Source organism: Eleutherodactylus coqui, chromosome 12 (genome assembly GCF_035609145.1).
Source record: "Eleutherodactylus coqui strain aEleCoq1 chromosome 12, aEleCoq1.hap1, whole genome shotgun sequence".
Taxonomy (NCBI): domain Eukaryota; kingdom Metazoa; phylum Chordata; class Amphibia; order Anura; family Eleutherodactylidae; genus Eleutherodactylus; species Eleutherodactylus coqui.
The window spans coordinates 124,156,829-124,178,735 of NC_089848.1; the positions used below are offsets into that span (position 1 = coordinate 124,156,829).

General features: G+C 43.3%; 2 protein-coding genes across 2 annotated transcripts in view; both read left to right on the top strand.

The window, feature by feature from the left end:
• Window positions 1–442: 442 nt before the first annotated feature.
• Window positions 443–18,820, top strand: LOC136586587 (macrophage mannose receptor 1-like). Its single transcript, XM_066584719.1, has 5 exons — window positions 443–687; window positions 12,962–13,354; window positions 13,592–13,765; window positions 15,879–16,040; window positions 18,690–18,820. The coding sequence occupies exons 1-5, from the start codon at window positions 630–632 to the stop codon at window positions 18,818–18,820; spliced, it is 918 nt and encodes a 305-aa protein (XP_066440816.1). The 5' UTR covers window positions 443–629.
• A 493-nt stretch (window positions 18,821–19,313) lies between these two features.
• Window positions 19,314–21,907, top strand: part of LOC136586588 (macrophage mannose receptor 1-like) — a 244,980-nt gene continuing 242,386 nt past the window's right edge. Inside the window, exon 1 of the mRNA XM_066584720.1 lies at window positions 19,314–19,440. The gene's annotated coding sequence lies outside the window, so the exon portion shown is untranslated. The remainder of the gene's footprint in view (window positions 19,441–21,907) is intronic.

The window sequence follows — 21,907 nt, forward strand, 5'->3', positions numbered from 1 at the left end:
AACAGCCAATCACATACTTCCACACACATACTTATGGCTTTGTTCGCATATATCCAGGCCACTGGATGAGAAACAACGAGAAATGTTAACAATTGTTATGTGTAAACGGTCATTGTTTGAAAGCAAACGAGTCGTTCGGTCATTTGGTCACTCAAATGATAAATCTGCTTGTCTAATAGGACCCTTAGAATACGGCACGCACGCTCACTTATGTTTGATTTATATTGCACTGATCTGTAATACTTCTGCTTTTCCTTTGTATGGAAGTTCTCAGTAAAACAGAAGTTTTTGCTGTATCATAAATAAAAAAAAATGAATCAGTTTAGAAATAATGAAATGATTCCTAAGAAATCCAACAATCAGCTGACTTGCAGGTCTGTCCCAGGCAGGCTGATTTGTGGAGTAACATTTCCTAATCATCATGCACAGCAGTTTGCTTATGTGTGCGGTTAGGACTGGGAGGTGCTGATTGCTATAATGCCCCATGTGATGGGATATTCCTTTATGATATAGAGCCCACACTTCTGGATGTGACGCTCTTCTCCCTGTGAACTGTTACTGGACTCTCTTGGTGCCGTTCTGTCCACACGGTTCCCATAAGAAGTGGAAAGACTAATGAGATACTTACAATGAGCGCCTCCATACTACTCATACTGCTGTACCTAACGTGGCCGTCCTGCCTGTGGGGTAAGTGACCCTTGTACTTACTTCTCTTATGGGGCTGCTGTGATTTGCATTGGGGTACCCAGGTCACTGCTGAAGGGGCACCACAAACCTTAATATTGTTTTATAGGCATTGTATAGCGCTGTATAGGATCTGTTATTTGGACGCTGTATGCTTGTATTGTATGAACGCTGTAGGGTGTTTTTACTTTGGCGCTGTGGCACTATTGGGCTCCGTCCTATACGGTGCTTAGAAGTAGACAGTGTACAGCGTGGCTGGTTCTATATTACATGACTGCTCATAATACAATATGAAACGTTCTAAGGGTGTATCCACACGGGTGAGTGAGATATTCTGCATGGAAACCTGCAATTTTCGCTGTGATTTAGATGCATTTTGCAAGGCAAACGCATTACATTGCTATACATATGATTTTCATGAGTGAAAATTGCATATTGTTTAAATTGGGGGGAAAAAAAATTGCATCACATTAAAATGGCATCTGCATGCGAGTGCGATTTTTTTTTTTCTTTCTTCGTTAGAAATAATGGGCGATATCACCCAAAAAAAAAGGACTTGTTGCGACTTGTCGCTCCACCTAAATATACCCATTGCAAATAATAAGTTCCATTTCCGGGAGAACTTTGTGCATCTTGCAACAGACAAAACTCGTGTGAGAAAATCATCCGTATGAATACACCCTAACTGATAGGTCAGCTCTGAGGGTCTGTATATAACCAGCATAGTTTTACATGACTACTTCTGGCATCCCCAGCTAACAGTGGGTTTTGCCAGGGGAAGCCACCAGGGGAAATGTAGCATTACATGGTGACCATTCAGATAAATGTCCATCAATGTAATACAAGGACGGCTCAAGTCCTCCAGAACAGGAACTGAAACATAGCAACTCTCTCCGTTCTGGCTCATAGAGGAGGGACCACCCTATGATGTCCGCATGCTTTAATAGTGCATATAGACAGAGGTCGTGGTCTATATCTGGCTGCACACATTACACTAAAGTGGCTGAACCCGACTGCCATCCAACAGGAGATTTGCAACAATTCTACAATGTCGCAGCAGCACTCAAGCAAATGGCTCACACCCTCAGGTGCCTTACAGCCACGGTAATAAATCCTCCACAGTGCCACCTATTGAAAGGCAGCATTCCTTCAATCAAAGTCAGACTTTTTATACAAGTCTTGTTACTTCTAATTCCTGGTCATTGTAACAAGACTTGTATAAAAAGTCTGACTTTGATTGAAGGAATGCTGCCTTTCAATAGGTGGCACTGTGGAGGATTTATTCCATCTCCCTTATTTGTATATTACCCAGAGGAGCGTGCGTGGCCATTTGAGTTTCCTCACTTAGTTTATAGTATATAGTTGCTCTCCCTAAGGAGAAAAGAGTGTTTCTGACCCCCGTCCCAGGCCTCTCACTAGCAAAAGCCAGACTCCTACTGTACACTGATGAAGGGCAATAACCCGGAAACAGCTGTATGTGCATGGGGTCTGGCTTTGCTTCTAATTCCTGGTCATTGTAACAAGACTTGTATAAAAAGTCTGACTTTCAATAGATGGCACTGTGGAGGATTTATTCCATCTCCCTTATTTGCATATTACCCAGAGGAGCGTGCGTGGCCATTTGAGTCTCCTCACTTAGTTTATAGTATATAGTTGCTCTCCCTAAGGAGAAAAGAGTGTTTCTGACCCCCAGCCACGGTAATGTCACACCTCCTCAGACTGGATCCACAGTCTGCTCACTCACCCACTAATCCATTTGTAGAGAGGCAGCATTCACGGCAAGACAGATGAATAAAAAGGGAACTTTATTCCATCAGGGTTCCAATAGCATCTACAGCAATGTGGACTGCACAACAAGGTAGTAGCAGCGGCGTTTCGATACGGATAGGGCTTGAGAAAGATCCTATCCGGATCGAAACGTTGCCCCTACTACCTTGTTGTGCAGTCCACATTGTTGTAGATGCTATTGGAACCCAGATGGAATAAAGTTCCCTTTTTATTCATCTGTCTTGCCGTGAATGCTGCCTCTCTACAAATGGATCCAACAGGAGATGTCAGGGGACAGAGGTAATAAGCATTTTAGATATGTGACGGCATCAGATGTGGATCCATCGTGCCTCAAAATTGATTTGACTTCGGAGCTAGATACAGGTACAGTCCTGGGTGGTTTTCACTCTTTCATCCTATCAATCAGGAACTGGTCTCCGCCATGAGGTTAAGAGGCAGCAGACGCACTTGCGTTGGTTTTTCATGATGCAAGACCGAAGGTTTAGACAGGAACGTAGATGTAGAACAGAGCTGGAATGCTGGCAGGCGGAGTACTTCACAATGTAGATCAAGCCAGGAGTAAGAACAGGAGGCAGACAAGGAAAGCATATTCAAATAGTGAGCCATGGTCAGGATTACAGAGGTCAGGAAAGCTGGGTGGTTCAGGCAGGGATCAAATACCAGGTCAAGCAGAAACACACGTATACCTTCACACAGTATTGAGACTGCTCAGACAGCTGTGGCAGAGGTCCGCGGCATGCTATTCCATTGCTTTCAATGGGAACGGCACTGCTGCCGATCCCATTGAAAGCAGTGGTTTCTGACAAGCCCTGCAGAATGATTATCGGAGAAGGGCTTGAAATATAAGCCCTTCCCCGATAATCATCAAAAAGTGGTTAAAAAAATAATAAAAAAGTTACTCACCTCTCCTGCTGTCAGACGCGTCCTCCGGTTAGCTCCCGGCACTGCTACTGAACTCTTTCAGCAGTCAGGGATTTAAAAATCACCGCCTCCTGAAAGGGCTGTGCAGATTGGCTGAGGGCTCAGCCAATAGCAGCTACTGCTTAGCTATTGGCTGAGCGCTCAGCCAATGACAGATAGCTCTTAGCTATTCATTCATGAATAGCTAAGATATTGCTATTCATGAATGAATAGCTAAGAGCTATCTGCCATTGGCTGAGCGCTCAGCCAATAGCTAAGCACTAGCTGCTATTGGCTGAGCCCTCAGCCAATCCGCACAGCCCTTTCAGGAGGCGGGATTTTTAAATCCCCGTCTGCTGAAAGAGCTCAGTAGCAGTGCCAGGAGCCAGCCAGAGGACGCGGCTGACAGCAGGAGAGGTGAGTTACTTTTTTACTATTTTTTTAACCCCTTTGTGATGATTATCGGGGAAGGGCTTATATTTCAAGCCATTCTCCGATAATCATTCTGCGGGGCTTGTCAAAAACCACTGCTTTCAATGGGATCGGCAGCGGGGATGAAGGAAACTCCTGCCACAGCTGTGACAGCTGTTACAGCTGTGGCAGAAGTCCGCGGCATTCTCCATATCTTTTCAATGGGACTAGCACTGCTGCCACTTGCCCCATTGAAAAGACTGGCGATGTCACAGCGATATCCTTGCGATTTTCTCGCACTGCTCTGCGAGAGTTTTTACTTACTCTTGCAGCACAGTGGAGAAAAAAATCGCCAGTGGGTGGGAGCACTAAATCCTCTGAATAATTATATATTTTTGATCCCTTGATTCTTGTTATGTGATTTGTTTTTTTGTTGTCCTGTTTTTATCCCCATCTTTCAAGAGTCATATCGTAATTTTTTTTATTTCTGTTACAGTTTTTTTTCAGTGGGACAAGTTGTATTTTTCATTAGTACCATTTAATGTACTGCGTAATACTGAAAATTCTTGAAAACTTTTAAATCTCCTTAGATGGAGTGGAATGGAAAAAATGTAATTCTGTCATGGTCTTTTGTTTTTCTTGTTAGATTCTGTTGATCTCTATAGGGTTACCTGGCACCATGTGTTAGTCTTTGAAAGGCCCCTGGTTACATGTTTTCTTTTCCGTGAACTTTATGACATACTCCAATTTCTTGTGATACAAATATGATACATTCTCTTGCAAGTACATAGAGCATAAATAATGACGGAATGTGATTTTATGTCATAGCTAGCTATTTCATACCACTCATCATGGGATATCTTAAGCCAAAGGGAACATTTAAGGACACAACTGTATATTGAAATCATTACATATATTGTAGCTGTACAATTTTCATGACTTACATGTAGCCTTTTCTTTCTGAACTATTTTTTTTACCCTCCCCTTCCAAAAAATATGGCAAGGTACCACAACATTATGTTAAGAGATGTCTTGAGGCTTCCACAGACATTGAACTGAACCCATAGAATGCTATTTATTTATACGTCTATTCACCCTGTTTAGGAAATATTAATGATAGGGTACATGCACACGGACATGTTTTTCGGCCGATTTTCAGACCAAGAAATGGCACCCATTCATATGATTGTGTGTATGTACACTGGCTTTTTTTCACTTGGATTAACTGTCCAAGTAAAAATAATTTCAGCATACCCTATTCTTGTCCGATTTTTGGACAATAGTGTACACGGCAATATACTGTGTTCTGCACATTGGACAACAAACAGACAAGATGTCTGAATGCTGCTCGATGCAATTTGCGCTCGAGAATCTCGGGTGCATTTTTTTTTTTTTAAACAATATTTTTTTATTGAATTTATCACAGAATGAAAATGCAGTCCCACCACATGGGTGACTGTAGGAAAGAGAAGGTCTGTCTGGGCAGAAGAGACCAAAAGGCCTCCTTTGGACTCAAGTGTGCAAGGGCTTGTAGGTCTCTAAAGGTCCTGTCAGCAAATTTGGACCAAAGACTTACCAGAATTGAGTCCGAAGGGGAGCCCATAAAGCAAGGTAGTGTGCAGAGTGGGGTGACTGGGGAAGGCTTTGGGGCAAGAATCTCCCTCAGACCATCCCAGATCTTGCATGGACCCTGTAGGAGGGATTGAAATTCTTCGCTGTTTAAGTATTTTTCTTAGGGAGCCAGAGGTCCTCCAGTAAAGGGATACCATACATATTTTCTACTAAATGTAACAAAAGGGTATCTCTTAGAGGACTGGCTAACTCCATCCAGTAACTGAGATGAGATGCTAGGAAGAAGTCATGGATGCATGGTAGACCTATCCCCCCACCCCCCTCCCCCCGAACCTTTCTTTATCATGAGGCTATACGGTAAACTGGGCCTCCTCTGTCTCCAAATATACCCCATAAATGCCGAACGAAGAGTTTTGAAAAAACTTGCAGAGAGATGGATTGGTAGCATGCGGATCTTGTAAAGAATTATAGGGAGGGTGTAGAATTTTAGTATGTTTTTCACGAAATAATGGGTAAATCATAGTCTCATAGGAGAGCCTTAATTTTAGTGAGAAGAGGTGAAAAATTAGAGAGATAAAGATCCCCTATTTTTTTTGTTAATTGCACACCCAGAAAATCAATTGCTGAGTTGGACCAAGAGAGTTGGGAGTTGGCTTCTAAGATTCTGCAACGGCTTAGGGGGGATAGAAACATTTAAGAATGTTGATTTGGCAAAGTTACTTTTAAAGTTGGAAAGGCTTCCAAACTGCTCCAGGTGGGAAGTAAGCTTAGGGAGACCCATCTCTGGGGCTGTAAACAAAAATACAATATCGTCTGTGAACACAGCAGTAGACCGCTCCTGCCCCTCCAAGGCCAGGCCCTGTATTTTAGGGTCTAACCTGACACTCTGAAGCAAAGCTTCCAAGGCAAGAATAAAGAGAGTAGGGGAGAGTGGGCAGCCTTGGCGGTTGCAATTTCGGATGTCAAACGGCGGGGACTTGGTGTCATTAATTTTCAGTCTGGCATAGGGTTCAGAGTATAAAGAAAAGATGGCTGAAATAAAGGGCAGGGGAAGATTGAGCTGGAGAAGAATGGTATGCATATAAAGCCAATTGACCCTATCAAATGCCTCTTCAGCATCAGTGCTTACTAGGGCTAGGGGTATTCCTTTTAATTGGGCATAATGCATAGTATGAAAAATACGGAAGTAATTATCTCTTCCCTCCCTTCCCTTTACAAACCCCGCTTGCTCTCTATTAATCAGGTTTAGGATGAGATCCTCCAGCCGTTTAGCAATGAGTTTGGCCCACAACTTGACATTCAAATTTATTAAAGAGATGGGTCTATAACTGCCACACATCTCTGGGTCTTTATTCTCCTTATGGATAAGCGTGATATGAGCTTCTTGGGCCTGCCTTGGGAGGGCATCATCCCGCAGGAGGGAATTAAAGAGTTCAGTCAGGTGAGGTACTAGTGAAGACCGGAAGGACTTATAATAGATAAGAGGGAGGCCTTCTGGGCTGGGACTTTTTCCGGGAGAGAAAGAGTCCAAAAGTCTCTCCACCTCTGGTTTGCGAAACCAGGGCCTTCAAGGAAGCAGACACTTCATCGTCTAAGTTGGGCAGTCGCAGGTCCTTTAAAAAATCATCAATCTGACTCCTAGTTCCATATAATCTATGTGACCATAGATTATATAGCTGGGAATACAATCTCTGGAATTCCTTAGCTATATCTCGGGTGGATGTAACCGAGGATCCCATCTGAGTTTTTATTGAATTGATCTGGTTTTTAGTATGGGCTTTCTTAATTAGCGCCGACATATATTTACTTCCCTGGTTACCTTGAGGATAGACTACATGTTTGAGATGGAGATATATTTTGTTGAATCTAGATTCCAGACAGAGCTTCAGATCCTTTCTTACTGCTATCAATTTTTCTAGGTTCTCCTTGTTAAGAGAGAGCTTATCAACATATTCTAGTTTAGCAATTTGGGTCAAGCATTCGTCTATGTCTTTTTGTTGCATTTTTTTTTCCTGGAGCCTAGCACAATCAAAAGGCCTCTTACAAAAGCCTTATGTGCTTCCCAAACTAGAGGCACGGTTTGGTCCTTAAACAGGTTTAGCTGGAAGAATTCTTCTACTTGTTTAAGAAGACAAGCTCTATCTTCTGCAGAGTCTAAGAGAGAGGCGTTTAGTCTTCATCTCCATTCACGGGGAACAATACCTAAGGGAAGAAGGTTCATGTGTAGCGGGGCATGGTCAGATATTGTTATGGGGTCTATATTTGAGTTAGACAGGGAAAGCAAAAGGGTGGAGGAGATGAATATATAATCCAGCCTCTGAAACGAGGTATGGACTTGAGAGAAATAAATATAATCCTTGACGGAGGGGGAAAGTTGGCGCCACGCATCCACAACCTTCAGCTCTGATAAGCATCAAATGAGTTTCCTCAGCTTAATATGGGAGACCTGAGAACGTCCCGTTGATGAATCCTGCAGGGTGTTCAAAGTAACATTGAAATCCCCACCTAGCAAAATGGAACCCACTACAAACTCTCTAAGTGTCTCCAACTGCTCAACAAGCTAAGTGACTTGGTTAGTGTTGGGAGTGTACAGATTTGCCACAGTAAGCTTAGTGTTATTGATCGAGCCCCTCAGAAAGAGGACTCTACCTTCTCCGTCAGCATACTGGGCATCGCAGCAGAATGTGATGGAGTTGTGAAAAATGATTGAGACCCCCTTTGATACAGACGTCGGGTGTGGGTTGTGGAATCCCTGTGTGAATTGTCTGCCCGGAAAGGCTAGGCATTTACCCCTCTTAAAATGAGTTAGGATGATTTTGGTACCATACTTTCTCAGGAACTGAGCCACGTTATGTCTCTTAAAAGGCGAGTTCAAGCCTCTAACATTGAGCAAGGTAAGACAGAGGTGGTCACCCATGACAGATCACACCAGATGAAGTTCAGGACACCAGCAAATAATCTAATAAAAAAGATATGAGTTATTAGAAAGAGTTTCCCAAGTACAGCGCAAGCAGAGGACTGTAGAGTCCACTTCAGGGAGAAGGAGGGGGGGGGGGGTATTGTCGTGGAATTCCTTTTGTGTCCACTGACTTGATTATTTAGGAATGATCACACCCTTCCAGATTGAATGATCAAAGGTAGGGGGACAGTGCGCACCATCCTGAAGTAATCAGTCTGACAGAAGTTCAGATTATGAGACTTCCTGTTTATTCTTGGGCGTTTAGCCTCTTTTATAAAGTTTAACATATCTGCCCTTTTGGGGCAGGCAAAAGGTTACATAGATACAACGTATTGTTTGATTATTGGATAAGCGTCTTCCTTCATCCGGTCATCTGGTATTGCCTGTCACGTGGTAGCAGTTTGGAGAGGGAGGATACTATTTTGTACCCCACGTGTAGATAGTCCAAAATGATTGGAGGCGATATCATGAATTAGTAATTGCATAAATCTCCCATGTTATTTGCATACGTTTCCAGTAAAATTGCTTGGGTACTTATTGCGGTATCTAAAAGCGGTGCTTGTCTTAAGTGCAGTTATCTATGTCTAATCCTACTTCATCCAAAGGCACAAACAGATGGAAAAACATATATATATATATATATATATATATATATATATATATATATATATATATATATATATATATATATATCGGTTTCATGTTAAATTTCATCTTGTCAGCAGAGTTAGAGAAAAAGATATTTTCATTTAAAGGAAGTATGCATATTGTGTAAATGTAAGAACATTTATATATTTGTATCAGAACAGAAGGCAAACATGTTATACAGAATGTTAATTGACAAATGTCCACTGTCAAGGCCCACTGACCCAATATAGATATATATTGGGTTTCCACTACAATATCAGTGGGGAAAACACTGAGGCCAATGGGAGGGGAAAACAAGACACAGAGACATGGGGAAACAAAAGCAAAGAATGATCGATAAAGAAAAGACCAAAATGTCCCAAGATGGTCAATGAGGGTGTGGTGTAATACAAGGTCGCCTCACTCAGGGTAAGGCAAGATTGGAGCGCTGCAGGCGAACCAATCAAAAACTATTTTATACACAAAGCCTGCTCTGTCAGGCACTGACTAGGACCTGAAGAATACAATGGAAAGCCATTTATAGAAAACCTCCTTAGAGGAGAAAGAGGGAGAACATGGAGAAAACTTATATATGCCGTTTAAACAATGTCCCCAACAGCAGAGACAGGGAAATGACCCTCATCTGGCAAGGTGGAAAGACCACTGCAAAGTGAGCACTAATGGTCCTTTTAACTGGAATCGTAGAGGTAGGTCAACCAGAAACCCCATAATAAGAGAGTTTAGGTCCTGCATAGAACCTGGAGTGTCCCTAAAGGTAATACAAGCAAGAGAAGAGTGGACGCAGTCCTCGAATCATCATTCGCCACCCGGAGTAGTGTCTCTACTTTTTTTCTTCTTGCCTTTGGAAGATTTTGAGCTTCCTGCTATATTCTAGGCTGTGGGGGTGACCAACTTGAGTGGGAGCCAGCAAGGGAGGTCCACAGGCACTAAATCAAGGAGTTTCCGGCATGCCTGCAGTTCTTCTGAAGCACGGATGTTTAACCTCCGACCCCTGTGTGCAATTCACAAGCCAAAGGGAAACAGCCAGGCGTATTTGATTTCTTTTGCCCTCAGTACATCCAGGAGGGGATGTAGAAGCCAACATTTAGCCAGGGTAGAAGGAACAAGGTCCTGAAAAATTTGAAGATCAGCATCAGCATAATTCAGGTCTCTGCGTTTTTTGGCAGCTCTTAGAACGGCAAATGTATCCTGAAAAGAGAGAAGTTTGCATATGACGTCTCTCGGGAGTTCGGAAGTCGCAGGGGGGGGGGCTGAGAGCTCTGTGGATACGTTTAATTGAAAAGGATGCAGCTCTCTCAGATCCCAGTAGATTAGCAAATATTGTTCTGGCTACTTTAGAGAGGCAGTCCACAGCCCAAGTGTTACCATGAGGCCAATCAGGGACCCTGGGTGGCAGTGGGGCGGTTTGCCGCAGTGTCCTGGGATGACCATGCGCCTGCGTTCGGTACGGCGAGCGGCGGTGCCGTGCTACAGCCGCGCGTGCTCTAGCTCTGTGAGTTATAGTGGCTGGCTGGGAGCTCCGGTCAGCTGGCTTGATTGGTCTCTGCCCTAAGGATGGAGACTCCTGAATGTAGTCTGGCAGCTGCTGATAGCAGTTGTCAGTTATTGGTTCTGTCCTCTGTATGTTTGACCTCGGTCCTGCTCCAGTGGAAGTTACCCTGTCCCGATCCAGCTCTGTCTGTGTTCTGTGGTTTCGTTCCTGTTGGTTATTCCATCTGCCTAGCCTGTCAGTACTAGTGAGTAGTCACCTGCATAGGTACGGCGGTCCCTTCTTGTCCTGCCTTAGGCAGCATAGGGTCAGAGTTGGCAGCCTGGACATGTCCACCTTCAGGGCTATCTCCAGGAAGGGAGATTGGCGTAGGTGAAAGTCAGGGAGCCCTGCGCCGTACGTACCTATACACTCCACTACTACTGTAACACCAAGTTTCAGGCAGCCCTTTAAAACGGACATTGCAGCACCTATTTCTGTTCTCCAAATCTTCCTGCATAATTAAAGCTCTGTATAGATGGTTAAGCTGATCCTGCAGAGCTTGCATCATTTCTATGAAGTGAGAGGTAATTGAGGCTGCAGAGGACTCAAGGTCTTCCACGCGACACCCCATGTGTTTAATGTCCTTCTTAATTTCGGCCAGGTCAGTCATGACAGGATGAAGAGCTTTCATTGTTAGGTCCTTCATAAAGCACTTTAAGATCACCTCCCTGACGTCTCCATCTAAAGAGGCCTCCTCCTCCCCCTCCTTACCGTGAGCGGCAACAAACTCCTGGCCCGGCGCCATCTTGGAGGGAACTAGCAGTGAGCAGGAACTCTTTTCTTTTAGATACCGCTGCATGTCCGCTTGTCCTTTGTTAGCTCGGGGGTTCCCATGTGCTCTGGTCCCCTCTCCCTTCCTCTCTTTCTCATTTTAACCCGGTAGAAGCAGCTGAAAAGTCCTCTATTGGTGCCGCGCTGATGGAGCTCTGCACTCAGGCATCCATCAGGTTCAGCGGTCACTTTCCTGGGTCACATGTATCTACTTGGCCTCTCTCCATGTTTGAAAAGGTGATGGCAAACCTATATCCAGAAGATTTGCTTTCCTTTGTAAACACTTCATCTCTCCCACACAAATTTCTAAACCTGTATTTCTCTCCTCATGGGAGAGAGATCTGCGTATTACGCTTTCGTCAGAAGATATTCAATTAATTCTGAAAATGGCCCATGGTCTGTCCCCTTGCATCCTTTCATGGGAGGCCCAGTAGAAGCTTATAGTTAGGTGGTACAGGACACCTCAGTGGCTTTATGATCATAAATTGGCCTTGCACTGTAGATGTTGGAGATGTGATGTGGGAACAAGCTGATACTTGGGAGTGCCCGATTCTGACCCCCTTTTGGCATGACGTCGAGGTGATCCTTTGGAAGCTCTCTGCAAACTTTATACTCACCCCGGAGATCTTATTTCTCTGGAAGCCATCAGTGGGGTTTCACCCTCTGAAACAGAGGCTGATTGCTCATGTGCTTGATACGGCAAAGGCACTTATCCCTCTTCTATAGCTTCAAAAGTCCTCTCCTTCTTTGACTCAGTGGAAGCATAGAGTTGACTTAGCCTGTAACTTGGAGGAACTATCCAGCTGGTCGAGGGGCACCCATGACAGATTCCTAGTGACATGGAATCCTTGGTGCGAAGTGAGAGTTAGTTTGTAGAGTAAATGCCTATCTCATTCTTAGATATGGGGAGATGCGTGTCCTCACCTCCCTGTCATGCTCGACTATGTGCGATTATTTAGGACTTATCCATAGCTTGACTCGATCCTTGGATGGGATTGGAGTTTTGGACCTTTAAAAGTCTTTTGTACTACAAAGGCCACATACCATTATTTTCTAGGTCTCCATGTAGATTCCATCTGCACTCTCCCCTCCCCCCCCCACTCTCCCCCTTTAATGTCACTGTCTGACTTTTCTCCTTTTAATTCTCTAATTATTTTAAGTTGATGTTGGTTTATTCGAATATATTAGATCTTTTGTGCTTATTGAGCTCAGCTGACTCTTTTACTTGCATGTGATCTGTGTTGAATATGTGTTTTTTCATTATTGTATTGATGGAAAATCTTAATAAAAACAGATTTGAAAAAAAAAAAAACAGAATGAAAATGCAGGTTACATTAAAATTAATTCAGGTTGAAAGACCTGGAAGAGGCAGGAATACGCAGGTCCCAAACAGGAATTCTAAGTTGAACTACTTGTCAACATAAAGTTGCAATTAGATTTGTATTATTTAAGTACACAAAAAAGTCATTATTTTTCTGCAACAATAATATTTTGGATTTAAGACAAACAAAACTGAAAACAAATAAGATAATAAGGTAACCGATTAAGGCAATCGTGTCTAAAAGATTCTGTCGCTGTTATATTGAGTGCAACTTTTTGATCTCCCGAGTGCATGTACCCTAACCTGCAAGAAATAATCCAATTTTAGGATAAGATTGCAGGAAAAGTTATTAATATAAAGTCACCTTGTTTTTTAGGTTTTAAAACCTTTTTAGTCTACAATGACGCCTGCAAGCAATGTCTACAAGCAGAGGATTCTGCACTCATCATGGCCGAATGTAATGAGAATTCCATTATGCAGAAATTTCAATGGATTTCTGAAGATCAGCTCATAAATGTGGGGACAGAAAAATGCTTATCTGTATCATCTGTAGTGGAATGGTCAGCAGTGACGCTGAACACGTGTGATGGCAAGAGTGACCTCCAAAAGTGGGAATGTAAAAATGAGACCTTGTTTGGAGTCCTTAAAGGTGATCTGTACATGACCTACAGAGATAACAAAAAACTGGTCCTGTCTTTTGGGACAGGAGATTCGAGACGATGGCATATCCATTCATCGAAGGACGATTTATGTGTTAAATCTTATGAAGGTAAGGAGGATGTTATCATTGTCATTTAGTGGCCATAGTACCTTATTTTTACCAGCAATTAACTTTGCTAGTAAAAGGTAAATACCGGCATCAGTCTCTTGAAATAATTACTGGTTGGCCCAGTTGGTCACAAGCCGGGTAACAACGCTAGTTGGAGACTCCTATCCAAATCTGAACAGAGACATATACATTAGGTATTCTAACTTGAGAGCAATGATACAATATGCTTTTCCACAGAAATATATACTTTAAAAGGAAATAGTAACGGGCGGCCCTGCAAGTTCCCCTTCAAGTTCAACAACACAATTTATGTAGATTGTATAATCGCTGGACGACCCGATGGACGACTCTGGTGCTCCACCACTTCAGATTACGACACGGACCAGCTGCATGGAGTTTGTCCATCTACATGTAAGTGTTACAGTAGTTTACACTAGTTTTGTAGCTATATTTGATATCAATTCAAAATATTAATACTGTCAAGATTGATGTGAAAGGTGGAATGGTAATTAAGGAGTCTTTACTGTTGGCTCATTTCCAGATAAGCTGATTCACAGCAACATTGTACACAGGTTCTGATCACTCCCAGAGTTGGAATGGGGTGCCTAGGGCCCACCGGTAAAATTCATTCTGTGCGCCCACTGTATAACTGTATGCAAATATTACTGAAACCCTGTTTGTGGATTTCCGACTACTGCATTCTACATACACTACAATGGAAAGGTGGCTGTGTTTGCATGAGACCCTGTCTCCACTGACGTATACAAAGATTGTGGTGAGAGAGTATTGGTCAACTCCCATTCACCCAATAGGTGTGGATTTCGGGGTTGTCATTTATGAAATATCCTGTACAGGGTGGTACCACACATCATGGATACAGCAGGACCAAAAACTATGTCCAGTCTCCCAATGTGTCTAGATATCACCTCAGGTAGGCGATGTGTCTACATATATAAACTACCCAGTTTATTACATGGACATATAGGCTGGTTGAGATGCTGTACATGGCCTATGTGTATGTACTGTAGTACAGCTCTTGTATTGTGCCACGCACTGCTCATGTGGGGAGCTGGGTGATCCCTCCTGGATCAGGGACCACCGGAGGCATTCACCTGTTCTCTGTGGACCAGTCCTAGCAGTCCACCATAACAATGTACACATGTAACATGCAGATTTGCTTTGGATTGATCAGGGATTTCAATCTGTAACACCGTAAAAGGTGAAAATCTGTAGTAGAAGTTGATATGCTGTGGATTTTAAAATTTTTCATGCATAAAAGGTCTGCAGGATGTGGAGAGGTGTGGTACTGTGTCTGGGCAAAACTAGTCTTGGATAACGTCCTTAAAGTAATCCCTCTTACTCTACTGGTACTCTTCCATTTTGACTTGCTTAAAGCGGTTATCCAGGGATAGAACATTTGCTTTCTACAACCTGCTCCGCCTGCAGTACTGATATAAGGGGCTTTAATCCCATTCACTTTGATAGTAAACTTTTCTGCAATGTGTGAACATACCCTAAAAGAAGATTTACTTCCTTTCTCAGCACCTGTTCTGCTGGTGCTTGGTTCCTGCTGGTCTTCACTTCCGGGTGCACAAAGCCAGCAGTGATGCCACCGACATGGGAGCCATGTGACCACTGCAACCAGTTTCCAGCTCACGTCAGCCAATGATTAGCTGCAGCAGTCACATATCCTACTGTTAGGACATCATCACTCTACAGCCAGAAGTGAAGACCAACAGGGTTCAGGCTCCAGTAGAACAAGAGTGACGAGGAAGGTAAGTATATCTTCTTCTATGTTTGTACTTCCCAGCTGAATAGGTTTTGGAGAAAAAATATCCCCAGCTGATTCCTTTAAGACTCAGCAAACTAGAAGCGTCTTCTGACAAGCGCTAGCCACATTAGCTGGATGTTCTAAGATGAAAATGAACAGTAGGGGGCGCTATTAGAAGTAGACAAAAGCAATATCTAAACACAGGAACATTGTTTAAGATTATTCCAATGAAAACCTGTTGCGCTTTGTGTGATCTAAGAGAGTAAATATTTAATCATGGGACAACCCTCTAAAACAGTGGGTCTCAACCTTGTTGGAGGTCGTAAACATCGCAAGTTTCATACATGCATTCACCAAACCCTTCGTAAATGGAAAAATAAAATATGATTTTTTCAAATTCAAAACATAGGTATATATTTTATTAGAGCACAAAATGAAATGTGCCTCAGATGTACACAATGAACTCAATGAATATTCACTGCGTAGCGGAGAGCATCACAAATCATACAAGTGGGGTGAACAGAACGTACACACAGAGTCCTCACCTCTGCTGAACCCCTGAGACTGACTCACCGAACCCCTGGGGTTCGATCAAACCCAGGTTAAGAACCACTGCTCTAATATTATCATCCAGAACCCAAATATGTTTGGGTCAGTCCCTAGTAAATAGCATGGGTCGGACAAACTATAAAGTGAGACAAGTAGGCTGAAGACATACAAAGTCCTTAATGTATTCCATAATTTTCTTCTCAGCCACGTCTAGCATCTTCTGGAAAACAGATTCTGTAACTGATGTCTACTATCAGATTAATGCAGATTCGGCCCTCACGTGGTACCAAGCCAGGAGAAGCTGCCAGCAACAAGGAGCAGAACTGCTGAGTATAACCGAGCTACACGAACAGGCATTCATCGCAGGTAAGAACCACGACCGATCAGAATCGGTTCTTCTGCCTAATCCAACATCTAGCATGGACACCACTGCACTTTGGGTGTTACATCTACCGAGGACTTACTCACAATATCTGGTGGGCAACCCACTAAACCTACATCTCCTCCTTCTGCAATAAACTGCTCCTTTCACATTCCCTCCAACCTCCTCCCTCATGTCATTATATGCAGTGCTGGAGAATAGTCAGTCAGCCTGATTGATGGATTTTGGAAGAGACTTAGTCCTCCAACTTGCCGTATGTTGGACCATACTGCAAGGAAAGAAAGAAAGAATTGAAAAGTTTTAATAATAACCAATTATAAAATTGTTCTGCACTTAAAAATGCAAGAATTTATGCAGTAAAATTCCAAACGCCAGTACTCATAGTCTTTAACCCCTTCCCACTCCAGGGCGTAAGGGTACGTCCTGCAACTGGACATACCCTTACGTCATGTGTATAGCGCGAGATCAGAAGAGATCTCGCGCTATCCAGCAGCGGACCCGGCTGTCGCTGATAGCCGGCCTCCTGCTGCAACAGTGGGGGTGTATAGGAGATGCAACCCCCGCTGTTAACCCCTGCTATGCCGCGATCTATGTAGATCGTGGAATGGGAAGGATTCACAGAGGAAGTGCGCTCCCTGTGACGTCATAAGCTCTTGCGATGTAAACGCAGAGAGATGGGTTGGTTGCCATGGTAACAGGACACCACCTACAGTCATCCTGTATTACCACTGCCTGTGATCGCTGTAATAAGCAATAAGGCATTGCAGGACAGAAGTCCTGCAATGCTTTATCATAGCGATCATCAGTGGTATGATGTAAGTCCCTAAAAAGGGACACAAATCATGTAAAAAAGAAGCTTAAAATAATGTACAAAAAATAAAAATGTAAAAGAAAATGTTAAAAAGACACCTTTTCATATCCTTTTTCTCATATTGGCATAAATAAAATCCGACATTTGGTGTCGTCGTGTCTGTTACCACGCGTAGAATAATTTGAACACGCTTTTTATCCTGCATGTCAAAAAGTGTTAAAAATGCTAAAAAACTGAGGCAAAATGTAAATTTTTAGCATTTTGCCTCCCAAAAAATGCAATAAAAGTGATAAAAAAGCCATATGTACCCCAAAATGATACCAATAAAAATGATAGCTTGTCTCACAAAAAGTAAGCCCTCACAGAGCTCCAGACATGGAAAAATAAAGAAGTTATAGAACTTTGAATGCAGCGATTTAGGGGGGAAAAAAAAGATTTCCAAAAAAAGGGTTTTTATTGCAGAAAAGTGGAAAAACAGAAGAAAAAAATAGGAATTTTGGTATCGTTGTAATCATACCGCCCCGCAGAAAAAATGTAGTGTTGTACTGTGTCATTTATGCTGTATAATTAATGTCTTAAAAAAAAATCTATGGCGGAATTGATGCGTTTTCTCTCTTTGCCACCATAAAAAAAGAATAAAAGTTTTAAAATGTAGTTTATGTACCCAATAATGGTAACAATAAAAACTACAGTTCGCCACGAAAAAAACAAGCCCTTATACGGCCGTGGCGATGGAAAAATAAAAAGTTATGGCTTTTTAAAAATGTAGATGAAAATTCGCCAAAAATTGCTGCATGCTTAGAGCGCATTCAGACGACCGTATATCAGCCGCCGGCCAATATACGGCGTCTCTCTCTGCATGGGGTGGAGGCGGGAAGAGCTGGGAGCAGTGCTCTGAGCTCCTGCCCCTTCTCTGCCTCCTCTCCACCCCCCTGCACTACTTTCAATGAGGAGAAGCGGGATGGGGGCGGAGCTAATTCCTGAAACTTAGCCCCACCTCCTCTCATTGCAATAGTGCAGAGGGGTGGAGAGGAGGCAGAGAGGGGGCGGGAGCTCAGTTCCTGCTCCTGGCTCTTCCAGCCTCAACCCCTTGCAGAGAGAGACGCCGTATATCGGCCGGCGGCCGATATACGGTCGTCTGAATGCGCCCTTAAACCCAAAATAGGCCAGGTCCTTAAGGGGTTAAATACTATTTCCATAGTTAAACACATCACTACTGTTTCCACTATGTGGACAGATGGTCTTGAGATACATATTTGAACTAAAAGCAGGGGTATTGCTAAAGGCTGATGGGATGGGCTCAGATGCAACAGTTCAGCTTGACCAACCCATGTACTTTGCTTGGCTATGGCCCATTTTCCGCCCCGCAAAAATACATGCAAACATATATATTATGTATCAGACAGCTTATGGTAAGAGAATGATTTCAGTCAGTTCACCTCTAAGAGCAGGAAACATACTGAGGGATTTCTGACAGACAACCACTCAGGGGCTCCCTGCAGTAAGTGGAAAAAGCAGCACATTGTCTGTCATGTGAGTATTCAACACAAGAAGTGCCGTCTATGGAAAGCTTGTATGTCATTGTTTATTACACTCCCCCCAATTCATAAACTGTAGCATAATGCTAAATCTGCGATACCTCTGGAGCAAAGCCCAGTGATGTTAGTGGTGAGAGGGGCCTTGGACCCCCCTAGATTATGGGTCCTGGTGCAATTGTGATCCCTGCAACCCCAATTGCTACACCACTGAATATAAGATTTGTGGCAATTTACTGGGGTTAAACTGTATCTAATCCATGATGTATCTCATCCATATCTTGCAGGGTTAACAAAAGATCTCACAACAGCCTTATGGATCGGGCTCAATAGTCTGGACTTGAACGCTGGCTGGAGATGGGACGGTGGAGGTCCTTTCAGATATCTCAACTGGCTTCCAGGTGATGATGGAGGTTGATCTCTAGATAGTAAAGTATTGTGTATGGAGCAGGTAGACGGGTGACAAAAACACAGACAGACTTTAAAGAGTCGAAATCGGGCCATCCCAATTCACGATTATTTTTTGAAAATCAGGTTGGACACTCCCGACATGAATATATCAATATTCGCTCACCACTAGTGTCTACCTCCCCTCGCTATACGCGGTGCAGAGGTAGCAGTTGCCGTGTGCCTGAAGGAACCCAAAGGTCCCACATTAGCCACACAGGTTGGATATGTGTTATATCTGCCCCCGCAGAGGGAACGACACTGGGGATGTTATGGGGTGATTTTGAACATGATTTCAGTTTGCTGAAGAATAATTTGACATACAAAATCTAGTATATATCAATGTATTACATGAATAACTCTCATCTAATAATATAATATCTACTAGAAGAAGCAAAAACCAGAGCACAGGTTGGACACGTAACTCAGATGTTCTGCTTCCTTTAGGAAATCCATCCGAACAATCTGGAGTAAACTGTGTAGTGGTAAATACTGGGAAGAACACAAAGTGGGAGAACAAGGAGTGCAAGGAAAAACTGGGCTATATCTGTAAAAAAGTCCCCAGCAAGTCCTCTGAGGTCCCGTCTTCAGGTAGGAAACGGTCATGTTTGTAATAAAGAAGCAATAGCCTGATTTCAGTCATGAGATGGAAAGTCGTGATCATAGGACAGTTGTTTCTGGCAGCTTCTGACAGTAATGTGATCGATTAGCAACCTCTCACCAGCCTGAAATGGCTGCTAACACAGAACAATAGAGCTTTACAGCTCCACTTGAGTTCAATAATTGATATATAATTCAGTATGTTCCCCCTAGTGGTGACTGCAGGCTACTAAATCATTTAATCCTATGGCTGTGTGAAGGGAAGCATGTACACAGGGAAACATACATGTATGTCCTTACTCCCGAAAATAAATAATTGTATATTCACACAGAGGCAAAACCTTGTAAAAGTTCTGCGGCAATTTTCGCAGAGTCCACTAACCTTCTTCGTATGAGAGTTAATTGCTTAACTCTGGCACAAACGTTTTAAAGATCCCACTGCTGCCACTAATTTGTCACGGAGAAATGATCGCTCCAACCGTTGCGTCCAATTTCTCACGGCAGAGTCCATTCGCTCTAGTGGGATTGCGAGTGGGGAGGTGCTAGGCTACAGGCGGATTTGTAACCAGCTTTGACGATGTCCTGCCCCGTTAATAGTCTGAATAGTTTTAAAACGTGCAATGCTTATCTAATGAATAGCAGATTTATTCTGAAAAAAGACTAAAAGTGCAAATATACTGTATATATATGCAAAGAATATACAAGAAGGGTGTTACGCGGGAGTATAAGGGTATACTGTTACATGTGCTGCTGGGATCTGTAGTTCTAAGCTTCCTGGCAGCACAGCCCTCACAGGGTTAATTGATTGAGCTGGCTGGGTGTGGTACCTCCTGCTAGCCAATCTCCTGGGTCTGTGCTCACATATAAACCGAGCTCCTGACAGTCTGTCTGGGTCCCAGGGTGAGCAGTCATGTTACTTCTATGGTCTGTAACTTGTTATCAGGTATGTGAAACTTGTTCCCACTCTGAACTGTGTTTGAAAGTAGGCCTGTGACTCTCTGCTTCCCTAGAGATGGTTTGGACACCTGTCGTCCTAGTCTGCAGCACATGCAGCCCCCTTTACAGGTGCGGCCTTCAAATGTATTATGTCTTGCTCTGTGTGTCAGTTGGTGTAACTTGACACGGTTCCCTATGTCAGCTTGTGTGGCTGACTGTCTGCTCTGTGTTAGTTGGTGTAACTTGACACAGCTCCCTATGTCAGCTTGTGTGGCTGACTGTCTATTCCCACTGGTGTGAGGACACATAGACTTGCTGTGAGTTTCATCTGTGTGCATGTGAGCTCTGGGTGGAGTCTGTCTGGGTTTCATTATATGTTGCAGTTGGCTGTGTGCCCTGTGCTCTGTCCTGTTCCTGATGCAAGCTTGCTGTGTGATCTGTGTCTTGCTGGTTCATGTCCGTTTATTCGTTTATATTCTGTCAGTTTTGTGTTAGCTTGCTGTGTGACCTGTGATCTGTGTCCTGTCCTGTTGCAGCACTTTGTGTGAACTCTGTCCGGTTCTGCTGGACTCCTGGTTAGTGTAGGGACTAGCGGTATAGCCAGGAGCCGTGAAGTGGCCCGCTAGCTTCCACGTTTTGTACACCTCATCCCCACCCCCTTTGAGGTTATTGAGAGAAGGGTGGATTAAATGCATATAGAGCTGTGCCTGGCACACTTCCAGTCATGATTTAACTATTCAGCGATACCAAATGTGACACAGAAATTATTACCAGGTAGGCGGATACACAGTTTGAAGGTGTTCTGGTCCTCGCACATCCATGAGTTTAAATGTGTTTTGTTCAGCTGGTCTGCCCAATTCTGAATATATAATTTATAATCGGGCTAGGACCTTCACACAACAAATAATCTTTATTAAAAGATTTTCCTTAATTTGCATCCCGGCTCCACAATGTCTGCCAACTCCTAGGTGAATGGTTTTCCTTATGGCCCTTGTACATGCAAAGATAATCTTTCAAATGTCTAAAAGATTGAAAGATTTAGCGATCTATTTGCATAAAGTGTTAATGGCCATTAATAGCCATTAATACCTTAAGTCTTCATTTGCATATAAAATAACCTCTAGGAGTTGTTTGCAGAGCCCAGACTGCATTTAAACACATGCCCAGCTGTGTAAACAGCTGCTGACACATTCCATTGTTCACCTTGTGGCTTGTATAAACATGCCAGGAGGAGAACATAATGCACTTTATTGAAAAATGTGAGGAATACATTTAAATGGAATGCATTTGCTCAATCTTTCAGAGGTGTGAACAACAGATTTTAAGTAGAGATGAGCGAACACCAAAATGCTCGGGTGCTCGTTACTCGGGACGAACTTATCGCGATGCTCGAGGGTTCGTTTCGAGTAACAAACCCCATTGAAGTCAATGGGCGACCCGAGCATTTTTGTATGGGAACGACACAGAAACGGATAGGGCAGGCAAGGCGCTACATGTTGGGCCGCATCTCCAGTTCCAAGGT